Source organism: Loxodonta africana, chromosome 20, assembly GCF_030014295.1.
Source record: "Loxodonta africana isolate mLoxAfr1 chromosome 20, mLoxAfr1.hap2, whole genome shotgun sequence".
NCBI classification, from domain to species: domain Eukaryota; kingdom Metazoa; phylum Chordata; class Mammalia; order Proboscidea; family Elephantidae; genus Loxodonta; species Loxodonta africana.
This window is the reverse complement of record NC_087361.1, coordinates 7,172,106-7,186,690: the sequence shown is the minus strand read 5'-3', so window position 1 is coordinate 7,186,690 and position 14,585 is coordinate 7,172,106. Positions and strand designations below refer to the sequence as shown.

Sequence of the window (14,585 nt, the reverse complement as noted above, 5' to 3'; positions counted from 1 at the left end):
ACGATTTAATTAAAATTAGGTATATATTTAATGATGCTGCTAAACTCCTTTACATTTTTATTTTATTCTATTTGCAAATTTACATGAACTTCAGGACTCATTTTTTAATTCAACAAACCGCTATGTGTAAGCCACTGTTTCAGGCCCTAGGGAACACAGGAAGGAATACCTCACAGGCCTGCCCTCAAGAAGTTGTCTAACAGAAGACCCAAACCCACTACCAACGAGTCAATTCCCACTCACAGCAGCCCTACTACAGGATTGAGTAGAATTGCCCCATAGGGTTTCCGAGGCTGTCATCTTTACGGTAGTAGGCTGCCCCATCTCTCTCCTACGGAGCGGCTAGTGGGTTGAACCTCTAACCCTTCAGTTAGCAGCTGAGTGATCCAACCACTGTGCCACCAAAGCTTCTTGGTGGAAGACCAGTGGCTTAAAAAAACTTAAACTAGAATTTAATTACTGTAATGGAAGAGAATACAAAATAATACAGAGAAAAAAAGAACCTCACTCATACCTACGTGGGATTGTCACAAAAGGCATATCTGAATTTGTCAAAAGGAATACTCCAGGCAAAGGGGTGTAGAAAGGCTTACGAAGCATAAGAGAGCACGGCAGGTTAAGAAAGAAGTAAACAGTCATTTGTAAGGTGTACAGGAAGTCTACAGCTGAATGGTACAAGGTCTGAAGCGGGCTGGCTCAGTTCATCGAGGCCCTTGCAGGCTGCACTCTTTTCTAAAATTGTACTTGGGGAAGTGCAACACACAACGCTGAGATACAGCTGAGTGTGCAGTTCATCAGCTGGATTAGTGTTAAACCCTGTGATTCGGGACAGCTCCTGCCGAAAATGAGTAACCCTGCACTACAGCTATGACTGCTAAGCAGGTCAAATTCACTTCATTTCCATAAATATTTACTGAGTGTCTGCTATGTGCAAGGAACTGAGAAAGCGTGGGAAAGAAAAATTGCTTTTCTAAAAGCAGTACACTGGGACGGGGGGGAACCAAGCTCACCATGAAGTTCAAGTTTAGATTCAAACAACTTAGAAACATCTGAGTCGGTTCCAGAATGAAAGCCGGTCCAACACAGAAGCGCTCTCACGAAGAACCAACCTGCGCTCACATCAGACACGACTGCTGCACCGACCGATGCGTAAAAGGGCCACTTCAGTAACAACACTACTCTTGTGAAAAGACAAAACATTTAGTATTGGATTCTGGCTTAAAATCCCAGTATAGTCACATAACTAGAAGGATTCCAGACCTAAAAAAGGCCTAGGAGATCACATGACAATACTGAAACACAGAAATGAAACCTAGCTAAGGTCACTGATCAGAACTGTGATGTCCGGACTTACAAGTCAGGTACTCTCTCCACTACAATACACAACAGCTTGTTTTATTTGCTTAAATTTTGTGATGGTTTCTTTATTGTTTTTGAGGTTTTTGTTGTTGTTAAAAATGTTGGTTTTATCTAACTTATGACTGCTGTACATACAACTCTGGAAAAGTATATGTGATGGCTAATTTTATGTGTCAGCTTGGCTAGGCTATGTGTTTGGTGTTTGATCTTTACAAAGTAGTTAGATGTGATTAACTATGGTGCCCAGCTGTTTGGTGTTTGGAAAAACACTAGTCTAGATGCTCTACAAAGTAGTTAGATGTGACGAAGTTAGTTAGCCTTAAGAAAATCAGATGACCCTGCATAATATGGGTGTGCCTCATCCAGTCAACTGAAGGCCTAAGGAGTAAAAAGGGAGTTTTCCCTAGGGAGTATTCTGTCCCCAGAGTATAAACAGACATTTAGCCAGAACTCCTTCACTCTTCACTCTTCCCATCACCTGACCTACATATTCTGGGACACATGACTGCAGGAGCCTCCAGCCTGCTGTCTGACCTACAGATTTGGGACTTGCCAGCCCTCCCCCCAGTCATGAGACAATTCATTTAAAAAATTCATGTAGCTATCCATCTTACTGGTCCTGCTTCTCTAGAGAACCCTAAAACAAATGTATTTAACAATTTTTAAGCAGACCTCTTTGTACATATCTGCACAGTATCATATGCATAAAAGTATATATGTCTAATATACATATACTACATAGGTATCTCAAGAAATGCATAAATACGTAATAAATATGCACATACACAAAACATATTTAACCAACCTATCATAGCAAAGGCACAAATATAAAAACAAAATTTACTAGTGCTATAAGAATTTTCGGAAACCCTGGTAGCATAGTGGTTAAGAGCTACGGCTGCTAACCAAAAGGTCGGCAGTTCGAATTCACCAGGCGCTCCTTGGAAACCGTATAGGGCAGTTCTACTCTGTCCTATAGGGTCACTATGAGTCGGAATCAACTCGACGGCAACGGGTTTGGTTTTTTTGTGGTTTATAAGAATTTTCAAAGCCATTTATTTTTCATAGAATACACTTGCACTTAAGTGTTTCCTGACTTGGGCCTTAATTAAAATTTCCATCCAAAAAGTAATAAAGAGATATTAGATCAGCTAACGTATTCCTTCCAAACAAAGTTCAAACTAGCCCCTGAAACACATGAAAGAAATTCTACTGAAGCAAATGAAAATATGAATAGTAAGGAATTGTGTCTGTACTACACCAGACTCTCATTATAAAACACAACTCCCTTCATGGAGCCTTAAGCTATATTGAATCAAACCATGTACCCTCAAAGTGAAATATTCCATTCTTTAAGACACTATGGGAAGCCTGAAATACTCCCTATCCAGCACCATCCTGTAAATGTTAAAAGAGTTTTCTTACTGGAGTTACATAAGATACATAATCATGATTTAAAAAAAAAAAAAAAGGCATCTAAGAGTTATTTGGTTCTTTCTATCTTGCATGGTCTAAAGTACAAAAATACTAAAAAATTCTTTCTACACAGAATATTAACTGAATAAAAACAAGATACCTAACACACTAAATTAGTCATGTGTCTAAAAACCCACTGCCATCGAGTCAATTCCAACTCATAGCAACCCTAAAGGACAGGGCAGAGCTGCTCTACAGGGTTTTCAAGGCTATAATCTTTACAAAAGCAGGCTGTCACATCTTCCTCCCACAGAGAGGCTGGTGGGTTTGAGTCACTGACCTTTTGGCTAGCAGGTGAGTGCTTAACTGCTGTACCACCAGGGCCCCATATCATGTCTAGTATATTTAAATACAGTAGGATTTTGGTAAAACTACCAATTTTCTTATGGTTTTCAATGAAGGTTTCATTAGAAGACACATCTAGGAATACTCATTAAATAACCACATAATAAAAATATCAACTATATATCCATTTGTTCACTATCTTTCTTGCAAATGAGAATGCAACTTTCCTAATGATGAAAAACATATCTGTCTTGCTCACTGGTCAATCTCCAGCACCTAATATAGCCTTACATATAGTAGATACTCAACAAATATTTGATGCCATGATATAGGAAGAAAATGAGGAAAGGAAAAAAATAAAGAAATTCTTAGAAAAAGTATGCAATATTACAAACAGAATATCCATACCAATACTGACTGGATAAACCTGTCAAAAAATGAGTACAAAATCTGGAGTGGAATAAAAAATGGTAATACCAAATATAGGAGGTGTCATAGATTGAATTGTGTCCCCCAAAAAATATGTATCAATTTGGTTGTCCTCCATTTTGTGATTGTAATTTTATGCTGAACAGATTAGGGTGGGATTGTAACACCATCTTCACTCAAGTCACCTCCCTGATCCAAGGTAAAGGGCGTTTCCCTGGGGTGTGGCCTACACCACCTTTTATCTCTCAAGAGAGAAAAGGGAAGCAAGCAGAGAGTTGGGGACCTCATACCACCACCAAGAAGCACCAGGAGCAAAGCCCGTCCTTTGGACACAGGGTCTCTGCCCCTGAGAAGCTCCTCGACCAGCAGGAAGATTGAGGACAAGGACCTTCCTGCAAAGCCTATAGATAGAGAAAGCCTTCCCCTGGAGCCGACGCCCTGAATTTGGACTTGTAACCTACTAGACTGTGAGAGAATAAACTGTTCTTTGTTAAAGCCATCTGCTTGTGGTATTTCTGTTATGGCAGCACTAGATGACTAAGACAGGAGGAAATACTCTTTTATTTCCCATGGAAGAGAGGAAGAATCACAGCATTCCATGGAGCAGTGTGTTTGACTGTCTTTATTCTACAAACACAGATATCAGAATCAAGCAAACCTAGACCTGGCCCTGCTTTACAGCCCTGGGCAGGTTTCTACTTCTGGAACCACCTTGTTGTTGTTATGTGCTGTCATGTGGATCCAGAACTGCCCCACGGAGGCTCTTACCAGGACAATCCTTGAAAGAGGACGTGCAGAATGCCCTGCACAGTACCTGGCACACAGCAGACGTGCACCACTTTTTAGTATTTTTTCCTCTCCTTTACATGCCATTGTTAAGACAAAATTAAAATCAGACCAAGGGCACTGACCACTTTGTGATGATCATAATAATGTTTAAAGGTCTTTTATTTCATAAAGTTACCTGAAACCCTACAAATGTGTGGTATGTTCTGTGTTGAAAAGCAAGAAATAAAGTTTCTAAACCCAAGTCAGTAATGTGCCATTCTTATAGAATCTTCTTGTCTCTTCAAAAGACTCTCACGAAAAGATTTAGGACTAAAATATCAAATCTTTTAAGAAGTAGACCATTAATTTAATAACTACGTTTATTATTGCTATTGTAAGATAGTGTGCATGAGCTTAATAATTATTTACATATTAATATGTTATAAAGCTATAAAAGTCTGTTTCCAAAATGCTTCTTTTGTTACTAGGAGAAAATCAGAAATTTATACACACATAAGAAGTATTAAATAATATCCAAACAGTAGATAAAAATAGCTGCGACATCATCTAAGTCACAGCTTGTGTTTCAGATGATCTTAATACAAAAAATGAGAACGGATTTCCATTTAAATTTTTTACTTATTTACCCACTCAATTGCCAAAAGACTGGTTAAATTATATATTGATTGTAATAGATACAATTTTAAAACAAGGTTTAAATGTTATACATTCGATGGTTTAAATCACTTCCTGACAGCCCAATACAAAAATTTACAAATTCCCTCAAAACTTCCCTGTATAGTCTCTCAATTTTCTCGTCTCAGTGGAAGTTACATTAATCTAGGAAGGTTATTCCTCCTCCTCATTTTAACCTTCCCCTCCCATATCATAATCTAAGATACCACCTCATTTATTCCTTCTTTCCTTACATCTTATATTGCTTCCTACCTACACCCTTGCCATGAATCTATGAACGACAGCACCCCAACAACAAAGTTATTTCAGATCTGCTCAAACCCTAAAGCCATCAGAGCTTTCTTTCCATGAGTTGTCACAATTCTACAACACGCACTATCCACGCAATCGTCACATGAGTGAAACTGCTTTACAAAGGCCAACAATGGCCTCTAATCATGATAGTGAATGAATTCTTAAGTTTTCATCCAGGTCGGTTTTTTCTACAGAACTTGAAACTACCTCCTTTCTACTCAAGAAATCTGTAAGCTCTAATTCTTTTCCTACCCCTCTTACCATTGCTCTTCACAGGCTCCTTCCTCCTTTCTGCCATCTAACTGTAAATAGACCACACACACCCCTCAAAAAAAAAAAAGTCATTCTCTGACTTTTTCTACTTTCACCTTCTACTCTGCCTTGGAAATTCCATCCACTTCCGTAGCTTGAAATGCTACTCCAATATACAATATACTTATCTACCATTATGTATCTGTAGTTTAAACTCATCACTTAAACTACGCACTAAATTTTCTGCCTTAAAAATGGCATGTCAAACTCAACACAGTAAAAAACAAACTTACCATGCACCAATCCCCAAGCTTCCTCTTTTTCTTCCTCCCTTCCTTATCTCATTAATGGCATCACTGCCTTCAGAGTCAACTAGGCTGAAAACCTCAAGTCATTTTCACTTAACCTTCTTTTTCATTCTCTATCTATAAGGGTTCAGCAAGACATGCAGATTTAATCTCCAAAATGTCTCCCTCATTTGATTCAACACTTTCTATACCTATTGCCAACTCTTTGGCTCAACTCTTCATTATTTCTTGCCAACTAATTCCTCTTGATCATTCTCCCTATTTTTATTTTTTCTTTCAACCCATCCTTCAGAGACAAGAGAGTAATCTACCAAAGCGTAGCCTTGAGTTTCTATTTCCTTACTCAAAAAGCTTCAACAGTTCTCTGTTGTCTACAAGATAAATAAGTCCAAATTCTCTGACAGGGCATTCAAAGCTTCTATCATCCTTCTCTGGAAACCCTGGTGGCGTAGTGGTTAAGTGCTACGGCTGCTAACCAAAGGGTTGGCAGTTCGAATCCGCCAGGCACTCCTTGGAAACTCTATGGGGCAGTTCTACTCTGTCCTATAGGGTCGCCATGAGATGGAATCAACTCCATGGCACTGGGTTTGGTTTTTGGATCATCCTTCTCTAACTCACCTTCTCTCACTCAACAACCTCCTGTACCCATAATTTTTTCAGCCTGCTATGTCCTCCAAATCACTCGGATCCCAACCATCCTCTAAAGAACAGCTGGATAACACCTCGTCTATGCTTCCTTCTACACTAACTTTTCACCCCTAGCCAACGGCATTTATCTCCTCCTCCGCATACTACATCAAAACACTGTATCACACCATTTATTATTCTACTGTATGGCATGGCTATTTATAATTGTCTATCTGTCCAGAGTCAGAACTGGATAAATGAAGATGAAATCAACACAGTATATAAAGTAACTCAGAAAGAAAAAAAAAAGTAGATTCAAATTTTGCATAGTAAAAATTTTCTAAGAGTTTATAGATTACTAACTGATTCAGGCTTCCATTATATGTATGCCTAACAGCATAGGGATAAATCAAGATACCTCTTGGTAGGATTCCTTTAAATCTTTCAGTTTATCAAAGGTCTTCCTAGAAGTTACAAGCGGCCACCTTTAGGGTCACTTCATGTCTTTCAGCACAAAGGCAAAATCTAACTCAGTACTAAACAAAATTACCTGGACACTTAATGTGCTATAACCATGTATCCAAGTCTACTATGCCCATGATTCTGCTAATGTAGAATAACTCAGGAGGAAGAGGAAACGTTTGTGGGAAAAGATGCAAACAAATGCTGTTTCCTTTGCTAAGGGCCCTAGGAAGGTGACACGCTCAAAACCAACAAACAGGCCCCAAAACCAATGCTTTACTCCACATGCAGCATTTTTCAGAGGTATGAAGAATTCAACTTAGAGTATTTACCCACGTTTTTTAGTATCAGTATCTAAACATCTCTGACTGACAAACTTTAAAATATGTTATGGTCACACTGAAGTTATAAATATAGGGAAAAAGCTGTATTCCAAGCTTGACAGCTATATTAAATGTACTGAAAGTACAAGGCAGGAAAAGGCTATCTGGCATCCTCACTTTTTAAGTGCTTTCAAAAACTCTTTCAGAAACATAATTTCAAATAAATAACAAGGACGCAAGACCAACTGTAGGCAAATACTCCACTTGCTCTGCTCTTCAGCATCAATTAATTATTTTTTATTTTCCCGAACATCTATGTATGCTCAGGACATTTAGCATCTATTAGACGGAAAACTATTTCTTCTCCTTTCCATCACCTGGCTAAGGCTCCTGTAAAAACCACGCTGAGGAACCTCACATTAATAAATGATTATCCCTACCACACCGATCAGCAATCACTTCCTTACCCTCACACCTCAGCAATTCCAACAAGAGCACGACAACGCTGTTTCTAAAAGGCAATGGCCAGCAGAGTCGACAGGTTCTGTCTGAGCAGTGGCCAGAAAAACCAGGCTTCTTAAATGGCAGGTGGATGCTCTCTACTCTGCTCCCAATGCACTTTGTGAAAGTCTGTATTACAGCTCTTTCCATGCTACATGGCAATTATCCGTTCATGTGCCTGGCTCTGACGCTGTTCTCTGACCTCCTTGATGCATCAAGGGCGGGGTTACGTCTGGTTTAGCTTTGCATCTCCCATAATAAGCCCTTAGGAGGAACAGAGTAACAACAACAACAACAAAAAACAGTTGTCATCAAGTTGATTCCAACTCAAGGTGACCCTATATAGGACAGAGTACAACTAACTGCCTCACAGGATTTCCAAGGAGCAGCTGGTGGATTCGAACTGCCAACCTTTTAGTTCGCAGCTGAGCTCTTTACCACAGCACCACTAGGACTCCGGGAACACAGTAGGTCCTCAATAAATGATTATTAAGTTTATTAAGTGTTTAAGAAACCTACCTGAGTAGCTTTGGAACAGACCACATTCAGAGTATACTTGAACCTAGATGTATCTTCAGGACTAACACTTCTGTCGCTGTATCACATAGGGATCCCCTAACCTGAGAAAATTTTGGCCAGATTTACAATGGCATATATGGTTAAACCCAGAAAATATGTCTAAATGGAATGCTTTGTGATATGTTAATATTCTTCCCCCACCTTAGTACATGTACCATGCCAATGCTATGCTACTGGTATTCCGCTACAAAACACTTTACATCTTACTGACAGTATAACCGAGCGGTTACTCTCTCCCACTACCAGTGAGCTACCTACCTTATGAAAACGTAACAGTGAGCTGGAACTACAATCTCAGCTGACCATTTTAAATTCCAGAGGCCAAACGTTGAAACTACACACTTACTAGATATTTGTTCTACAGTTCAAGACTGCTTCACTATCCCCGGTGAAATAAATTATTTTACTTTTAAGTAGCTAAGACAACGTGAATTTGGAGTTTGTTTTCATATCATACTTCATAGGCACTGGGTATTATATTACCTGCCCCTGTGAAAATGCTTTACAAAGAAAAAATGCTAACCATACACTAAAACCCAAACCCATCGCCATGGAGTCAATTCCAACTCACGACACTATAGGACAGGGCAGAGCTGCCACATAGGGTTTCCATGGCTGTAAATCTTTACCAAACCAGACAGCCCCATCTTTCTCCTGTAGAGTAACTAGTAGGTTCAAACCACTGACCTTTGGGTTAGCAGCTGAGCACTTAACGACTGTACCACCAGGGCTCCTCACCCTATACACTAAATGCTCCTTTTTATATCACTATCAATTAGACTTGAAACTATTTTCTGCTATTCACTAGCAAAATTCATCCTATGGCAGTTATTTTGCAAAACAGGTAATGTGCCAAAAAATTAACTTCTGGACTAATAATAAAGCTCTGATATTATCCTGAGGGCCATGTTGATATCATGACCCACTTCCTTCACCACGGGCAAGTAAGAAAAAATAAACACACGCAGGGGATGCTTCTGCATTACACAATAAAACAAAATATACTGCCGAGTAGAAATTACCAGTGCCTTTTTATTACTATGTGATAGGGCAGAAACACACATACGGACCTGTTTCACAGTAATTTATGGGACTTCCCTCCACCGAGTCTACGGACGGATGCGTTCACAAACGAACGCAATTTTCATCTCTGACAAATAACGAGGACGAATAGGAAAAACCACAGCAACGCACCTTCGCCAACACCGCACCCACTGCCACTAAGTGGAGACTTCAGACAATAGCTTATCTTGTGAGTCAAGTTTCTCAAGTCTTGGAGAGGACAAACCCAAACTTGCAAAAGGGTTAATAAAACAAACAATGGCGGATGCTTAACTATCAAATAACCATCTACATTACCACAACTCATGGTCATATAATTAAAAGTGGATAAAATTTATGTTACGAATCAGTTACAGACCAAAAGTATACACACCATTGATTTTTTAAAGTTTCAAAAGCGATGACTTTATAGTTACTACATCTGACCACTTCCTTACATAAACGTTTCTGATTTGATATTCTAACCAATACTTACAAATCTATAAGTGTTGACCACTCAAGGAAGGGGATGGGGAGAGACGGGTAGCTCCCTCTGTAGAATCTGATCCATTTGCTGCAAACTAATATAACAGATCAGAGCCCGGGTGGTGTAGTGGTTAAGAGCTTGGCTGCTAACCAAGGGGTCAAGAGTTAAATCCACTCGGTGCACTCCTTGGAAACCCCATACGGCAGTTCTACTGTGACCTATAGGGTCACTAGGAGTTTGGAATCCACCAAATGGTAACAGGTTTTTTGGAATGTAACAGATGAGTACAGAAAAACCCTGAACTCCTTCTCTTAGCCCCAAGTAATGATTCAGGCAAAAAAGGTAACCTTCAACCGCATAATCTTTGGAAAAGCAACGAGAGTTAGTATAGTGTCTGCCAAATATATTCACTCTGCCAAAGTGCATATTCCTCATTCTTAAACATCCAGTGCTGAAATCGAAACCCGACCCCATGCGGAAAGTCGCAATGTTCTGACACCATGACATCATTCTGTCTGGAGCACTTTAATGTAACAATTTGAATAAACTGGAAGAAGCTTAAATAGGTCACACTGAAGCCCAAAAGGAATTTATCTGGCAAAAATATTCTGGCTCTGTCTATACCACCAAAGGCCACAGAACGACAGGCTCGCCATTCATCTATCCATCTGCACTTTTTACACCAACATATGAAATAAAGTAAATCACGTCACCTTCCTGCAGTGCTAATCCTACTGACAGCAGTCTTCTGTGGCCAATATTTGCACACAGTTGCAAGCCAAAGCAAAGGTGGATGCCACCACAGGACTTCACAGAGGGCTTAGCACATCCTTACAAAGAAATCATGGGTGAAAAAAAAATCCATTTGTGTAGTTATACAGTTATGAAAATCCTCAACTAAATTTGTAATTAGCCCTAAAAAATCTATGAAGTAAAGCCAAGCGGTACTACCAACACCTACCAATATGTCCAGGACAGTGTTACTGCTTCAAGAGCTACTCACTTGGCAAAGCAGCAAGCCACATTTCAGTCCTACTTACTGCACCTTCCTACCTGCTGAGACAGGACACTGACAGCTCCAGCTCTCTGACTAGATCCCTGTAAGGTACTCAGGTTGCCCTTTGAACTAGAGTCTTCTGGACACCGACATCTTGCTTCCTTTCTTCTCATGAAATTTTGGTTCATCTGAAGTCAACATGCAGAAACCACAGAGGTTTCTGGCACTCTCAGTCCCACCACCCCAACATAAATTTTCCTTTCACGATAAACAATGTGCAATCAAAAAGGTTTCCTGTTTGAAAATGGAATAGCAGATGAAAGAAACTGTAACTCTACCATTAACAACAACAACAGAAAAGTTTCTTAATGAAGATGAATTCTCAAATATCAAAATGGAAACTATTCCTCTCAAGTGTCTGTTTCCTCACTTACGGGCTAATCTGATTTTTTCTCAAGTAAATATTCCCGGCAGCACACACGTGGCTGTCAGGAGCTTTCGGTCAGAGGTTTTTCTTAAACTACTTGTTTGCACTCTGTTATCTTACAGCAATATAACTTCACATGAGACAGAATAAACACTTGCAAACACCATACACCAACAAAAGCAGCCAACAGTAAAAGCTTTGCATATCTGAGTCATATAGAGGAACTCTGAACCCTGAAGAGTAGGACAAACTATACAAAAAAAAAAAAATCTTTGCTCTGAATCTAACTTTCCAAAATTCACAGTGCATGTATGGAAAACAGTCACCCAAAACCAAAAGACCGTTGCCATAATAATAATTATTTGAAATTAGAAGTATAAATAAATGTGGAAAACCCATACCCTGGGTGAACAGGACCAAGCGTAGGCAGAGTCTGGCAGAACTCACCACTTTGTCCATGAGCTTCCAGGTTTTCTCCACAGTCCTGCGATCTGCTGCTGCTTGCTTAGGAGGTCCAACTGCATCCTGAATGGCGTCAATAATACCTAAAATTCGGCCCTTCCGGGGGTTTCCTCCTCGACCACCAGGGTTTCTGCCATTCATAGAATTTGCCATCTGGAATCCCACTTCTTTGAAAGATAAAGAAAAACAAAAGTTAGTTTGTTCCAAAAATACTTACCCAACAGAAAACTGAACAGGCTTACTCATACCCATTACATCCTCGGTCAATGAGAACAAAACTCAGGGTTCCAAATCCAACTTTTCAATGACTGTGTGAATTTACACCCCCAATCTTTACACACAGCGCATGTGGGAGCAACAACCCTAAATTTGCTTTCAGAACGCTAACAGTCAAAGAGGTAGTCTCCTCACACTTCAAGGTGCAAAAGCTTGATTAATTCCCAATTTACAACAACAACAAAAAAAAGTTAAATAGGTTTCCTCCAAGTACATAAGAACACACAGCGTTCTCACCCTCCCTGCCTTAACCACACTTCAGTATCTTAAACAACTGAAGCCCTAGCTAGTATCTTGGAGCCTCACTAAGAAACCTCCCTTTCGTTCTGTTAGTTTTCGCCAAGTTACAGAAACGTAAAGCTTACTCTACACAAGACTAAGGGGCACGTCTGTTGTCAACAAAGGTGTAGGAGCTGGATTTTCCCCGCTCAAAGCGCCAAGCACGGACACACATACAGTTTTTTAACGCGGTGAGGAGGAACCCCCAAGTAAAGAACCAAATAAAGCAGCCACCGAAACAGCTTTTTAAAAGGGAGAGTGAAGAGCGCACAGAAGAGGGCATGGAAAAGAGAGAGTGCACGGCTGGCGCTCCCAGCTCTCGCCCACGGGGGTGGCGCGGAGCAGGGGAGTCGCCGGGCTTCCTCCGGGACGCCCGGGCTCCTCTCCGCCCAGCCCCTCCGCTGCCACCCCGGGGCTCGGTGAGGGGAAGGCGCTGGGCACAGCAGGACGCAGCGCCCCCGGCCTCCAGCGCCCCCTGCGCCCCCCCGGCCCCCCAAGGCCCCCGAGGCCCCCCGCGCCCCCCACGGCCCCCCGCGCCCCCCACGGCCCCCCGCGCGCCTCACGGCCCCCCGCGCCCCCCACGGCCCCCCGCGCCCCCCACGGCCCCCCGCGCGCCTCACGGCCCCCCGCGCCCCCGCAAGCGCTCCACTCTCCGCACTCGGCCCGGAGCGCACTCCCGAGTCGCCAGCGATTCCGGCCGCCCGGCTCCCTCTCCTCCGGCTCCACTCCTCGGCCCGGCCCGGTTCTGGGTGCTCAGCACCCCTGAGCGCACCGGGCCGGCGGCCGCGACAGCAGCTGGGAGCCGGGGCCGCCCCTCTGCCTCCGTGGCCCGCGCCTGGCTGCCCCGGCCCGGCCGGAAAGCAGCGCCAGCCTCCCCGGCGCCCCTGCCCGCCTCGCCCCCCGCGCCGTCCGTGGCCGGGACACGCGTGTGCGCGCCCCGGACCCACAGGCATGCGCCCCGGGCAGCGCGGACTCACCGCACTAGCACCGTCCCCGGCCCGAGCGGCACGGAGCACAGGCCGCCGAGACGTGGAGACGCAGCCCCGAGCGTCCGCACCGCGCCACAGCCGCTCTCCCCGCTGCCGACTCCCCGGCCGCCGGACGCCGCGCGCCCCAGCGGAGCAGCAGACGGTTCGCTGGACACCCCACCCGCTCCACGCCGAGACCCGCCGCGGGGCGGGGCCGGGGGCGGGGCCTCGCGCGGCTGGGCCAATCCCGGGAGCCCGCGCCCTGCCCGACGGCCGGCGCCGCCAATGGGCGGGAGGCGCCCGCCTCCGCGCGCTACCGCCCCCTCCACGTCTTCCAGCGTACACAATGGCCCCGAAGGAAGGGCGGTCGCCGCGCGTCCCAGAGGAACGAGGACTCGAAGGGAAGCGGCGGGGCCTGCACTCGCCCTAGAATGGAAGTGCAAAAGGGAAAGGAAGTGAAGGAAGGGATGCAAGGCGTTAGGGAGCTCGCCCGTAATAGGTGGCAGGTGGGCGTGAACGTCGAGGGGGAGCCTCAGGCCCGGGGCTGGGAGGCGGGACTTCCTGCCTCGCTCGCCTACCTTCCCGTCCTTTGTCTCATAGCAACAGCGTAGTGGCTGGAGGGTGCTGCTCCCCTGGTCTGGGCGGGTCCGGCTGGAGAAATGTGTCTCCCTAGGGCTGCCAAAGTCTCTGCGCAGAACAGCAGCCAAACGTGACTAAGCTATTGCTTCTTGTTGACTGTAAAGAAGGGCAAGTCACCAAGTACCTACGATGAAGCGTAATCCTCACCTAGAGTAGGACAGAGGCTGCAGCCGACTGCCAATCAAAACTTCCTAAATTAGGGAGTGTCGTTCCTCTTTTACCGTTGGTTCCTACAGGGATTGCAATTCCCCCATCAGGCTGATGAAAGAGCAAATGGGTGGACAATGCTGGCTAACTATCCTCTGCTGATTATGCCCAAGCAATTTCTGGTAGACTCGTGGCACCTTATTATTTAGTCCAGGTTTCTGCATAAGTTGACAGAAAACAGCTTTTATATTTTGTCTGAGTTACCTTTACTGTACATAGATTTTTTTTCATTTTTAAAAACAGCGTTATTATATCTGTCATTCTCTCCCAGCATTTTCAATCTTTTTGTGGCTCCATCCCTTTCCCCTGGAAAAGGCTAGTCTTAAAATGAAATATCTACAGTGCTGGGACTCTTCTTTCAAGGACGTCAAAGATTAAACAAATGCCTTCCTTGTCTTTCTATTTTTTCTTCCTTGTCTTTCTATTTAGCTTCTACCCTACCA

The 14,585-nt window shown here is 43.4% G+C and overlaps 1 protein-coding gene across 5 annotated transcripts in view; it reads right to left on the bottom strand.

Annotated features, from left to right (window-relative positions):
• Positions 1–13,431, bottom strand: part of CBLB (Cbl proto-oncogene B) — a 246,310-nt gene extending 232,879 nt beyond the window's left edge. For 4 of the 5 annotated variants that reach the window (XM_064273028.1, XM_064273029.1, XM_064273030.1 and 1 more), the window contains exons 1-2: positions 13,306–13,431; positions 11,759–11,940 (exon numbers count right to left, since the gene is read on the bottom strand). In XM_064273028.1, the coding sequence (XP_064129098.1) occupies positions 11,759–11,926 (168 nt within the window). In that variant the 5' untranslated portion in view covers positions 11,927–11,940; positions 13,306–13,431. Of the gene's footprint in view, positions 1–11,712; positions 11,941–13,305 lie in introns of those variants that run through there. The other variant, XM_064273032.1, reaches the window with a different exon arrangement.
• Positions 13,432–14,585: the final 1,154 nt, after the last annotated feature.